The sequence below is a fragment of the Sus scrofa genome, chromosome 7, assembly GCF_054392235.1.
Source record: "Sus scrofa isolate SSC_HxYL_T2T_F1_AM1 chromosome 7, Sscrofa_HxYL_maternal_Yorkshire_Landrace_v2.0, whole genome shotgun sequence".
Classification (NCBI taxonomy): domain Eukaryota; kingdom Metazoa; phylum Chordata; class Mammalia; order Artiodactyla; family Suidae; genus Sus; species Sus scrofa.
Window position 1 is genome coordinate 76,490,058 of NC_139389.1, and position 13,507 is coordinate 76,503,564.

Genomic DNA, 13,507 nt, shown 5'->3' on the forward strand with positions numbered 1-13,507 from the left:
AGCTGAAAGAATTCCCCCTGTGATCAGGAACAAGACAAGGATGTCTGCTCTCACCACTACTCTTCAACATAGTTTTGGAAGTCCTAGCCACGGCAATCAGAGAAGTAAAAGAAATAAAAGGAATCCAAATTGGAAAGGAAGAAGTAAAACTATCACTATTTGCAGATGACATGATACCATACCTAGAGAATCCTAAAGACTCCACCAGAAAACTGTTAGAGCTCATCCACGAATTTGGCAAAGTCACAGGATACAAAATCAATACACAGAAATCGACAGCGTTTCTATATACTAACAATGAAAAAGCAGAAAAGGAAATTAGGGAAACAATCCCGTTTACCATGGCATCCAAAAGAATAAAATACCTAGGAGTAAACCTACCTAAAGAAACAAAAGACCTGTACTCTGAAAACTACAAGCCACTGATGAAAGAAATCAAAGATGACACAAATAGATGGAAAGACATACCATGCTCGTGGACTGGAAAAATCAATACTATCAATATGACTATACTACCTAAGGCAATCTACAGATTCAATGCAATCCCTATCAAATGACCAAGGACATTTTTCACAGAACTTGAACAAAATATTTTAAAGTTTGTTTGGAAGCACAAAAGACCCAGAATAGGCAAAGCCACCCTGAGAAAGAAAAATGGAGCTGGAGGAATCAGGCTTCTGGACTTCAGACTATACTACAAAGCTTCAGTCATCAAAACTATGGTACTGCCACAAAGACAGAAATATAGATCCAGTGGAACAGGATAGAAAGCCCAGAATTAAACCCACACACCTACAACCAACTCATCTATGACAAAGGAGGCAAGAATATACAATGGAGAAAGGACAGCTTGTTCAATAAGTGGTGCTGGGAAAACTGGACAGCCACATAGAAAAGAATGAAATTACAACACTTCCTAATACCACACACAAAAATAAACTCAAAATGGATTAAAGATCTAAATATAAGACCAGATATGATATAACTCTTAGAGGAAAACATAGGCCAAACACTCTCTAACATAAACGACAGCAACATCTTCTCAGATCCACCTCCTAGAGTAACGACAATAAAAACAAAAATAAACAAATAGGATCTAATCAAACTTAAAAGTTTCTGCACAGCAAAGGAAACCCTAAACAACACAAAAAGACAACCCACAGAATGGGAGAAAATCTTTGCAAGTGAATCAACTGACAAGGGATTAATCTCCAAAATTTATACACAACTTCTGCAGCTCCATACCAAAAAAACAAACAACCCCATCAAAAAATGGGCAGAAGATCTAAAGAGACAATTCTCCAAAGAAGACATACAGATGGCCAAGAAACACATGAAAAGATGTTCAACGTCACTCATTATTAGATGCAAATCAAAACCACTCTGAGGTACCACCTTACACCAGCCAGAATGGCCATTAACCAAAAGTCTACAAACAATAAGTGCTGGAGAGGGTGTGGAGAAAAAGGAACACTAGTACACTGTTGGTGGGGTTGTAAATTGGTGCAACCACTGTGGAAAGCAGTATGGAGATTCCTCAGAAAACTAAACATAGAACTCCCATTTGATCCAGGAATCCCACTCCTGGGCATCTATCCAGAGAAAACCACGACTTGAAAAGACACATGTACTCCAATGTTCACTGCAGCACTATTTACAACAGCCAAGACATGGAAACAACCTAAATGTCCATTGACAGAGGAGTGGATCCTTTAGTTTCATTATGATTATGATGAGGTGGATGTGTTTTTTTTTAGGGCCACACCCATAAGCACATGGAATTTCCCAGGCTAGGGGTTAAGTAAGAGCTACAGTCACTGGCCTACACCAAAGCCACAGCAACGTCAGATCCAAGCCATGTCTTCAACCTACACCACAGCTCAGGGCAATGCTAGGTCCTTAACCCACTGGGAGAGGCCAGGGATCAAACATACATCCTCATGGATACTAATCAGGTTTATTACCACTGATCCATGACAGGAACTCCATTTTTCCTTTAGTTCAATCTGGCTAGATCCCAATACCAGACCACAGCAGTGGATAACAAAAAGTTAACAGTGGAGCATTATAATTTCCTTCTTTAACATTTTTTCAGGCTGTTTATTTTTCTTAAAACCAAAAACCAAGACTACTTTGGCCATGAACAATAAGAAAATACATGAATCAGGAGTTCTCTTGTGGTACAATAGGTTAGGGATCTGGTGTTGTCACTGTAGCAGCCAGGGTCACTACCATGGTGCAAGTTCAACCCCTGGACTGGAAATTTCCATATGCTGCAGGTGTGGCAAAAAAAAAAAAAAAGGCAAAAATACATGAATCACCAAATCTTCCCAGAGACACTGATCATATTAACAGTTCTAATGAAGTTACAAAAGAGACAGCTGAGGTATAATAGAAAGAGTCCCTTCCCAGATATATATGACCTTATAAAAGCTACTTAACTCTCCTATGCTTCTGTTTCCTTATGTGCAAAACAGAAAAAAAAAAAAAATTACCTCATAAAAATATTACAAAAATGGAGTTCCCTTCATGGCTCATTGGTTAATGAATCTGACTAGGAGCCATTAGGTTGCGGGTTGGATCCCTGGCCTTGCTCAGTGGGTTAAGGATCCAGTGTTGCCGTGAGCTGTGGTGTAGGTCACAGACACGGCTCAGATCTGGATTGCTCTGGCTGTGGTGTAGGCTGGCGGCTACAGCTCTGATTAGACCCCTAGCCTGGGAGTCTCCATATGCCATGGGTGCGGCCCTAGAAAATGGCAAAGAGACATTAAAAAAAAAAAAATTACAAAAATGAAGCAAATGAGATTCCAGGCACAAAACAAGACTCCCTAAATGTCTACTCTTTCAGCTCATGAAATACACTCAGACAGCAGTAAGAAATCTACTGGAAATGCTTTATACTTTTGTGTAATGTAATGTCCACAATACCTGGAACAGATTCAGTAAATACTACCCTCATTTTACATTATATAGGGGAAACATTACCCAGTGTTTAGATGGTAAAAGAACCAGAAACCGAGCAATTTATCTAAGGCCAAGTCACTAATGAAATGAAACTGATAACTATGGACTTACAAAAGGGAATCAGCATTTCCTTAGATTTGAAAGACCCCAACATTGTCATTATTCATATGACTCTCAAAAACTCATGTCATTTTTTACTTATTTGTTCATTCAGTCAACACATCTTAAAATTCAACTACATGCCACATACTATTTTAAGTGCTGGAGATGAGAAAAACAAAGCTTGGTCCCTTATCTACCCTTAAAGGAATCCAAGGGCTTTTCAAAATAGTTAATCTTTTCTTATTTCTTTTTTCTTTTTTTTCCTGGCTGTGCCCATGGCATGCAAAAGTTCCTGGGCCATGGACTGAACCAAAAACTACAGCAGTAACAATGAGGAATCCTTAACCGCTAGGCCACCAGGAAACTCCTCAACATAGTTAATCCTTTTTTTTTTTTTTTTTTTTGTCTTTTTTGCTATTTCTTGGGCCACTCCCACGGCATATGGAGATACCCAGGCTAGGGGTCGAATCGGAGCTGTAGCCACCGGCCTACACCAGACCCACAGCAACGAGGGATCCGAGCCACGTCTGCAACCTACACCACAGCTCACGGCAACGCCAGATCGTCAACCCACTGAGCAAGGCCAGGGATCGAACCCGCAACCTCATGGTTCCTAGTCGGATTCGTTAACCACTGCGCCACGACGGGAACTCCAACATAGTTAATCTTAATGGTTAGGGAAGCTCTGAGGAAGAAATCAATTACTTTAGTAAAGGCTTTATAGCAATGCTTTCCAATAGAAATTTCTGCAAAGATGAAAATGTTCTTTAATATGTGCTTTCCAATACAAAGCCACTAACCACATTTGGCTACTAAGCACCTAAAATGTAGCTAATATGACTGAGAAACTGAATTTTTAATGTAATTAATTTTAATAGCCACATGTAGCTAGTGGTTACTATATTGAACAGTAGAGCTTTACAGAATACATAATATTTGGCTTGAAATCTTAAAAGAAGGGACTAAGGAATTGCTAGGGGTGAAGGAAAGTATATCCTAGGAAATGGGAAGAACCCAAACTAAATGAAGGGCTGTGAGGATACCTTAATGTATTCAGGGAAGGCTGCCTGTGATACGTAAAATATGGAAAGGAGAAAAAAAAACACAAAGGGTTAGATAGGGCCAAAATACAAATGCCCTTGAATACCAGGCTAAGGAGTTAAACTTTATGCAGCAGACAATGGGAAAACATCAAAGACTTTAAAGTCAGGGAATATATGACTATATCCACACTTTGGAAAGACAATGTTGACCTTGCAGTGAGTAATGCACAGAAAGAAGAGAACAAAGAGGTAGGATGCTCTGGTCTGGATGAGACCACAGCAGTCCTCCCAGTGAGAAGAAAAAGACTCTGACTGCTACACCATAGTGAGAACGGAGATGAAGGAACGGATTTGAGAGATATTTGGGAGATAAATTAGTGGAATTTAGAGAACTATGAGATGTGGCAGACAAGAAAGAAATTAAAGTCTAAACTACTGAGGTACCAGCCTAGAAAAACAGATAATACAGGCACTTCCCACACTGACTGATAGGAGAAAGACAGCTTAAAGGCTCTTGCTTACAGTTGTAAGAAAACAATCTAAATATCCATTAATATCTTAAAAGTTATGTAAATTATAAAATTGTTTAGGACAGCATATTATATATTTATTAAAATCACTTTTAGAGAACATATAATCCCAGGGTAAAATGTCATGATACAGTAAATGAAATAAGTAGGTTACCAAACAGCATTACCCAATTTTGTTTTGCATATTGGTAGAATTTATTTTGATTGAAGGAATATGCCAAAAAGTCAACAGTAGCTTACTTTGATAGTGGGGTAATGGGACATTATAATTTCTTTCTTGAATGTTTTTTTCTCATTGTCTAATTATGCTACAACAACTACAGAATATATTTCATTTAAAAATAAACTTTTGCTCTAAAGCACTGTACCTTATAGCACTGGGGCCTGTGGTGAATCTACTGAAGCCTGTAGCTATGTCACAAGTGGAGGGAATTTGACATGACCAGACCCCAAAGTCTACTGCAGGTTCGCTATGGGAGACTACATTCACAACAAATTGAACAAAGCAGTTTTTTTCCTTTTGAAATATTTACCACAATTACAAAGTATAAAATGGATTCTTTCCCATTTATTTATAATGCATTATCATGAATGGTTTATGTCTGTATACATGCAACTACAAGTGGGAGTTTGCTACACACCTGTATTTTATTCTGTGTAGTCATGCGAAAAAGATTTATTCTGTTCATACTCAATTTCTGTTACTCAGGTTCATTTGATATAGAGCAGCCACTATATGGTGAAGAAGCGGCTCAGCAAATACTAATCTTTTTTATAAGTACATGCCAGTCCCTTTTTGCAATTAACAAAACCTGGCTTTCCAAAGATATAAATTTAGATTTGCTAGGAAATCCTGACCTGGTATAGATACACCTGCTAGAGAAGCATATGGCTCTGACAAATCTTCATACATCCTGAATGTGAACAAAATACAATTAGATAAGCAACATAGTAACTTCCTTCATTAAATAGGAAATGAGTAGAATTTTTCAGCTATAATTTTAATCACTTTGCTATAAGATAGGTTGTATTTGTCTTGGGAAACCACACGTACATTAAAAAGGAAATCTTAACCTAATATTCCTAGCCATATGACAAGCCTTATTCATATGATGATTTTACAGGAGGAGAAAATAAAGGTTTATATTTAAAAGCACTTTTCCATTTCAGACATTTAAAAACCTGGCTTGGTTTTGTTAACTTAAATTAGTTGTACATCTTATTTCTATGTTTTCTATTAAAACACACTGGTAGAGAAGCAGTCTTTTCTCTGAGACATTTGTAAAGAAGCCCCAGGGCTAAGTAGCAGCAATGGGCTCATTCAATAAATATAATGAAATTGACCGAGGTCAAACAGTAAGACAGAAACAGATCTGGGACTAAGGCCAGATCTCCTGGCTTGAAATGTGACAAGATTACAGTTCTTAAATTAAAATATATTTTCCCTGAGAGTTGAAACAGGTCATACACTTTTAAGATACTAGTTAGTGACACTTGGGAAATATTGGCTAGCTCTCAAACCCAGAAACCACCTTAGATGCTTTAGCTAACTACAACATACTACACAGTGGGCAAGAGTCACTAAAATAATCACTCCGCAAACAAAGAGAATTCAAAATCTGCAACAGCAATTAGCCACCAGTATCTTACTATGTGTCTGTGATCTGATGTCCATTTCCATGGAAACAGAAAAAGAAGTGAGAGGCAGCCAAGAGAAGAGATGTCAGAGCTTGTCAGGTTCAGTGGCTAGAGCTGAAAGCTGCAAATGCCTTTTTTTTTTTTTTTTTTTTTTTTTGTACAAACAGCATCAGCTGACTTCTGGCACATAATCGATTCTCAAGTTAGGCAATGTCAGCTTGCTTGGAGAAGCATAAAGCTAAAGAACAGGCTTAGGTTTTGTTTTGTTTTTGAAGTCTTGGATTAAGGTAGGAGATACAAATTAAAAGCAAACTGTTCCAAATGCTAAATTTCTAAAACATAAGAATGCAATAAAATTGTTTCAAATTTCACAAAGTAAAGAGAAGGATTTCTGAGCTGTGATGGAGCAAAAAGTAGGATCACCACAGAGCATTATTTGTAATGAACAGCAAGAGAGGAGAGGCCGGGAAGAGACAGAAGGCAGAAGAGTCAGCAAGTACAAAGGCCCTGAGTCAAGAGAGGGTGGCCCTTTCAAGGCCCTGCAAGCACACAGGAGCTTAGTATGGGGGACAAGGTTATCACAGAAGGCTTTTCCAAAGACAGAACACCTAGGCGAAAACCTGAAGGACTAGATGGAGTGATAGAAGACAGTATTCCAGCAAGAAGGAAAAGCATGAGGGAAGTCCTAGAGGTAGGAGAGCAAAATTAATCCAGAACTAGAAAATAGTTTAGGATATCTGGAACACAGTGTGGGAGTAGGGAAATAAGCTGTGATCAGATCAAGAAGGTTATTGGACTTGGAGAACAGACTTGTGGTTGCCCGGGGGGAGGGAGTGGGATGGAGTGGGATGGATTGGGAGCTTGGGGTTAATGGATGCAAACTATTGTTCTTGGAATGGATTAACAATGAGATCCTGCAGTGTAGCACTGAGAACTATGTCTAGATACTTACAACGGAACATAGCAATGGGAGAAAAAAGTATGTATACATGTATGTGTAACTGGGTCCCCATGCTGCACAGTGGGAAAAAAAAAATTGTGGTAGGGGAAATAACAATAAAAAAATAAAAAGGTTATTTCCAAAGTTGGATTTTGAACTTTTGTCCAGAAAACAACAAGCTATCACTAAAGAGTCTAACTCAGGAAAGTACATGATGAAATCTGCATTTAAGAAAGACTGGCCAGATAATCTCAGACTACAGAGAGATAAAGAAATGAAGTCTGTTACAGCTTTCCCAAGGGAGAGAGATGGAGTTGGACTACAGTGGGGGAAGGGAAGCAGCAGAGATGGGAGAACAGAACACAATTAATTTGAGCAGTGCAAGAAAAAGGATGAATAACATGATACCCAGGATTTTGGCCTGAAGAAGTAGGTGGATGATAGCGTCAGTCACTGAGTCTTTGTCGCAAACAAGGAATTTGAGATGTAAGTGGGACAGTGCTGATCTCTAACCTAGACTTCATGACTTTGAGATATCCATGGGACAAACAGAGCTATTCAACTGGTAGTTACACATGGGATGTGTGTGTCTAGCACTCAGAAGAGATATTTGGGATGAATATGATATTTGGGCTTGGGACATTGCCCAGGGAAAGCACAAGATCAGAAGGGATTCCAAGAGATGAATTGTAAAGGCTTTAAACTCTGTTGTTACTTAGTTTCTAAGCCTATCCACTGGGATAATTTTACCTGTGCTAAGGACTAATGTTTATTAAATTAGCAGAGAAAGAATTAACTGTGAAGTAGAATGAGAAAGAGAAGATGAAAGATGAAGATGCAAGTTCAATCCCTGGAATCACTCACTGGGTTAAGGATAGAGCACTGGTGTAATTCACAGATGCAGCTCAGATCCTGTGATGCTGTGGCTGTGGCAAAGGCCAGCAGTTGCAGCTCCAAATCGACCCCTAGCCCAAAACTTTTCAAATACCACAGGTGTGGCCCTAAAAAAAAAAAAAAAAAAAAAAAAAAAAGAAAAGAAAGAAATAACAAACCTAAAGTCAGCAGAGGAAAGGAAATCATAAAGATCAGAGAAGAAATCAATAAAATAGAGATTTAAAAAAAAATCAATTAAAAACAAGACCTGTTTCTTTGAAAGGGCAAACAAAATTGACAAACCTCTGGCTGGACTCATAAAGAAAAGGAGAGAGAGAACCCAAATAAACAAAAATAAGAAATGAAAAAGTCTGGGAGAGTCATGCCTCCTGCTTGGTTTTTGTTCCTCAGGATTACTTTGGCAATTCTGGGTCTTTTGTGGTTCCATATAAATGTTTGGATTGTTTGTTCTAGTTCTGTGAAAAATGTCCTGGGTAATTTGATAGGGATTGCATTGAATCTGTAGATTGCTTTGGGTAGTATGGCCATTTTTACAATATTAATTCTTCCAACACAGGATCATGGAATATCTTTCTATTTCTTTGCATCTTCTTTAATTTCCTTGATTAATGTTTTATAGTTTGCACAGAAAAGAAAATTATGGACTTGGAGATGAGACTTGTGGTTACCAAGGGGGAAGTGGAGGGAGTGGGATGGATTGGGAACTTGGGGTTAATAGATGCAGACTATTTACTTTGGAATGGATAAGCAATGAGATCCTGCTGTGTAGCACTGGGAACTATGTCTAGTAACTTATGATGGAGCATGATAATGTGAGAAAAAAGAATCTATACATGTATGTATAACTGGGTCACCATGCTACATAGCAGAAAATTGACAGAACACTGTAAACCAGCTATAATGAAAAAAATAAAAATCATTATATAAAAAAAATGAAAAAGGAGAAAACTCAAACTGATACTGCAGAGATACAAAAAAAAAAAAAAACCTTAAGAAAATATTATGGGACAACATGGCGGAGGAGTAGGGGGACATGCTCGCCCTCTCCCACAAACACAACAAAAAAAGCACATCTACAGAATAAATGACTCGCACAGAATAGCAACCAATCGCTGGCAGAGGAACCTAAACTCCAATAACAGCGAGAAGTTCGTAACATTACTGGGCAGAACGGGAGAAAAGAGGAGAGTGAGAGAAGGTGAATCCGAGCGGGACAGGAGTTCCCAAAAGGGAATTGCGGAGGAGAAGGGGATCCCGCACCCTGGAAAGTCACCTACAAGGGGGAGAGATCAAACAAACTGGAGGAATCTCCAGATGCAGAGAAGAGTGTAGTAGTAAGCTGGAGTACGGAAAAGCCGATCAAGAACCGAATGGACCATCTGAACTATGGGCACAGTCACCAAAAATTGAGACACCTGGGTGGGGGCTGGGCACCGAATCCTCGGCTCCAGAGGTTAGTCCCTGAGAAAGGGCCGGGGGACACCTGGGTGGGGGCTGGGCACCGAGATCTCGGCTCCAGAGGTTAGTCCCCGGGAAAGGGACGGGGGACGCCTGGATGGGGGCTGGGCACCGAGACCTCGGCTCCAGAGGTTAGACCCTGAGAACGGGCTGGGGGGACGGGGCGGAGCAGAAACTGCTTGGGAGGTCTAGAAACCATTTGATGGGGCAGAGACTGCCTGGGAGACTAGAAAATAAAGCTGTCGCAGAGGAAGGGAACAATACTCTAGGGGCGGGGAAGTGGAAAGCCGTATCAGAGGGAACCTGGGAGAAGAGCCTGGTCTGCGCCCGTGCTGGGGAGGGGAGAGAAGAAGGGGTGGGTCCCCATAGAATACCCCCCAGCCACAGCAAGCTTACAGGCCCGCTAGCTAGCTGAAAGCTGTGCTTCCTAGTGCATCCCCTCCCCCCACCCCCGCCATCCCCTACGCTCTCACCAGACCTGGGGCTGCCTGTCATCCAGGAGGGCTGGCCTCAACAATGGCCTGAAGCCTACCACCGCAGGGGCTGTTCCTGCACAGGCCTGCTTGCCCTTTGGAGGGGCTACACTTCCGCAGAGCAGCACCAAACATCACCAGCCCCCGAGAAAAGGCCTGCAGCCCAGAAAAGCTAGAACAAGCCTAGCCAGGCTGTGAATAGATCTGCCTAATTCTCGGACGGTTTTTCTGAGTCAGCCTGCCCCAGGGAGGAGCCTCTTGGGTTTCCAACGGCCCTGCTACCCGCCCAAGCCCCCAGGGGGTGCCCTAGTGGATCAGCTGCATAGGACTGCCAGCTCCAGGCAGGACCCCCTGCAGCCCAGAAAAGCTGCAACAAGCCTGGCCGAGTCGGGAAAAGATCTCAGACGGTTTTTCTGAGTCAGGCTGCCCCGGGGAGGAGCCTCCTGGGTTTCCAACGGCCCTGCCACCCGCCCAAGCCCCTAGGGGGTGCCCTAGTGGATCAGCTGCATAGGACTGCCAGCTCCAGGCAGGACCCCCTGCAGCTCAGAAAAGCTGCAACAAGCCTGGCCAAGTCGGGAAAAGATCTCAGATGGTCTTTCTGAGTTGGGCTGCCCGGGGGAGGAGCCTATTGGGTTTCCAGCGCCCCTGCTACCCGCCCAAGCCCCCAGGGGGTACCCCACTCCCGCAGAATAGCTGCTCAGCACCACCAGCCCCCTGGAAGAGCCCCTGCAGCCCAGAAAAGCTGCAACAAGCTCGGCCAGACTGTGAAAAGATCCACCTACACTCTCAGGCCGTCCTTCTGAGTTGGGCTGCCCTAGGGAAGAGCCTCTTAGGTTCTCAGTGACCCAGATAGATGCTCCAGCCCCCAGGGGGTGCTGTGCTCCTGAGGAACAGCTGCCCAACACCGCCAACCCCCTGCAAGAACCCCACAGCCTAAAAACACCAGAGCAAGCTCTGTATGACCAAGTGAAATCTGCTACCATCGTGGTGTGGACCTCCCAGTCCTGTCTGCCCTCAGGAAGCCCTCCTTTGCGTCAAAGAAACACTGTTAGCCCCATCAACACTCCAGAAAAGCCACACTGCCTCAAAAAAGATTGACCAACAACGCCAGCCCTCAGGAAATATTCCACGGCAGTGACAAGGCAAACACTGCCCGATCACGGAGAGTACAAATCCCTCAGGAGAAAGAAAACAACAAGCAAGATGAAGAAGCTGAGAAACCACCCCCAGTCAAACCAACAGGAGAACTCACCTAAAACAGTCAGCAATGAAACAGATCTCGGCAGTCTGACAGACCTGGAGTTCAAAAGAGAAATAGTGAAAATAATGAAGGAATTAAGAGAAGATATGAACAGTAATGCAGATACCCTCAGAAAGGAACTAGAAAATATAAGGAGGAGCCAAGAAAAACTAGAACATTTATTTGCAGAGATGCAAACGGAACTAGGGGCAGTAAAAACCAGAATGAATAATGCAGAAGAACGAATCAGTGGTATGGAAGATAGAATAATGGAAATCACTCAATCCGGTCAACAGACAGAAAACCAAATCAAAAAACTGGAAAGCAATATAAGAGACCTATGGGATAATATAAAGCGGGCCAATCTACGCATAATAGGAATTCCAGAAGGAGTAGAAAAAGATAAGGGGATGGAAAATATATTTGAAGAAATTATCGATGGAAACTTCCCAAATCTAAAGGATACTGGGTTCAAGATACAAGAAGCACAGAGGGCCCCAAACAAACTGAACCCAAATAGACCCACAGCAAGACACATCATAATAAAAATGGCAAAAGTTAGTGATAAAGAGAGGATCCTAAAGGCAGCAAGAGAAAACAGAATGTTACCTACAAGGGAACCCCCATAAGAATATCAGCTGATTTCTCTACAGAAACACTACAGGCCAGGAGGGAATGGCAAGAGATATTTAAAGTGCTGAAAGGAAAAAATATGCAACCTAGAATACTCTATCCAGCAAGAATATCATTTAAAATAGAAGGGGAAATAAAATTTTTTTCCAACAAACAAAAACTTAAAGAATACAGCAACACAAAACCCAGGTTAAAGGAAATATTGAAAGGGCTTCTCTAAACCAAAAAGAAAGGAAGGAAAGGGAAGAAAAAAAAAAAAAAAAAAAAAAAAAGAAGAAGAGGAAGAACTAGGACTGAGGAAACCGCAATCAGAGAGCAGTCACTCAAATAAGCCAGCATACAGATTTAATCATGAACATGCTTCAAACAAAATAAAATTAAAAAGAAAAAAATAAAAAAGAGTCATCAAAACCATAAAATGTGGGTAAGGGATGTCAGGAGGTAAATAACCCTTTTTGTTTGTTTGTATGTTTCTCTTCTTAATTTTAATATAGTAATGAAGTGTTTGAACTTACAGGACCATCAGGCTAAAACACACAATTATGGGAAGGGGTTAGCATACTTAAAAAACAGGGCAACCACAAGCCAAAACCAAATATTGCATTTGCAAAAAATGAAAAAAAAAAAATACACTCAAGCAGATAATAACAGGAGACCATCCAATCAAAAAAAAAAAAAAGAAAGGAAGAATGGAGAACCATAGAATCAACTGGAACACGAGGTTCAAATTGCAATAAATAATCATCTATCAATTATCACCTTAAATGTCAATGGACTGAATGCCCCAATCAAAAGACAGAGTGGCTAAGTGGATAAAAAGGCAAAAACCTTCAATATGCTGCCTACAAGAAACTCACCTTAGGACAAAAGATACATATAGATTGAAAGTGAAAGGGTGGGGAAAAATATTTCACGCCAATAGACATGACAGAAAAGCAGGAGTCGCAACGCTCATATCAGACAAAATAGACTTTACAACAAAAGACATAAAGAAAGACAAAGAAGGACACTACTTAATGATTAAGGGATCCATCCAAGGAGAGGATGTTACTATCATCAACATATATACCCCAAATATAGGAGCACCCAGATACATACAACAAATATTAACAGACATAAAGGGAGATATTGATGAGAATACAATCATAGTAGGAGACATTAATACCCCCCTCACATCAATGGACAGATCCTCTAGACAGAAAACCAATAAAGCAACAGAGATCCTAAAGGAAACAATAGAAAAGTTAGACTTAATTGATATCTTCAGGACACTACATCCAAAAAAAGCAGAATACACATTCTTCTCAAATGCTCATGGAACATTCTCAAGAATCGACCACATATTGGGACACAAAGCGAATCTCAATAAATTTAGGAGCGTAGAAATTATCTCAAGTATCTTCTCTGACCACAATGCCATGAAATTAGAAACCAACCATGGGAAAAGCAAAGAGAAAAAACCTACTACATGGAGACTAAACAACATGCTACTAAAAAACCAATGGGTCAATGAGGAAATCAAAAAGGAAATTAAAAACTACCTTGAAACAAATGATAATGAAGACACACAACCTCTCAAAATCTATGGGATG

General features: G+C 40.8%; 1 protein-coding gene across 12 annotated transcripts in view; it reads right to left on the minus strand.

Annotated features, from left to right (window-relative positions):
* The window catches only part of NUBPL (NUBP iron-sulfur cluster assembly factor, mitochondrial), a 241,101-nt gene that overhangs the window by 121,912 nt on the left and 105,682 nt on the right, over positions 1-13,507 (minus strand). For 2 of the 12 annotated variants that reach the window (XM_084969032.1, XM_084969035.1), the window contains exon 7: positions 11,295-11,338. The exons of the other annotated variants lie outside the window; for them this stretch is intronic. In XM_084969032.1, the coding sequence (XP_084825158.1) occupies positions 11,295-11,338 (44 nt within the window). The remainder of the gene's footprint in view (positions 1-11,294; positions 11,339-13,507) is intronic. 12 annotated transcript variants of the gene reach the window in all.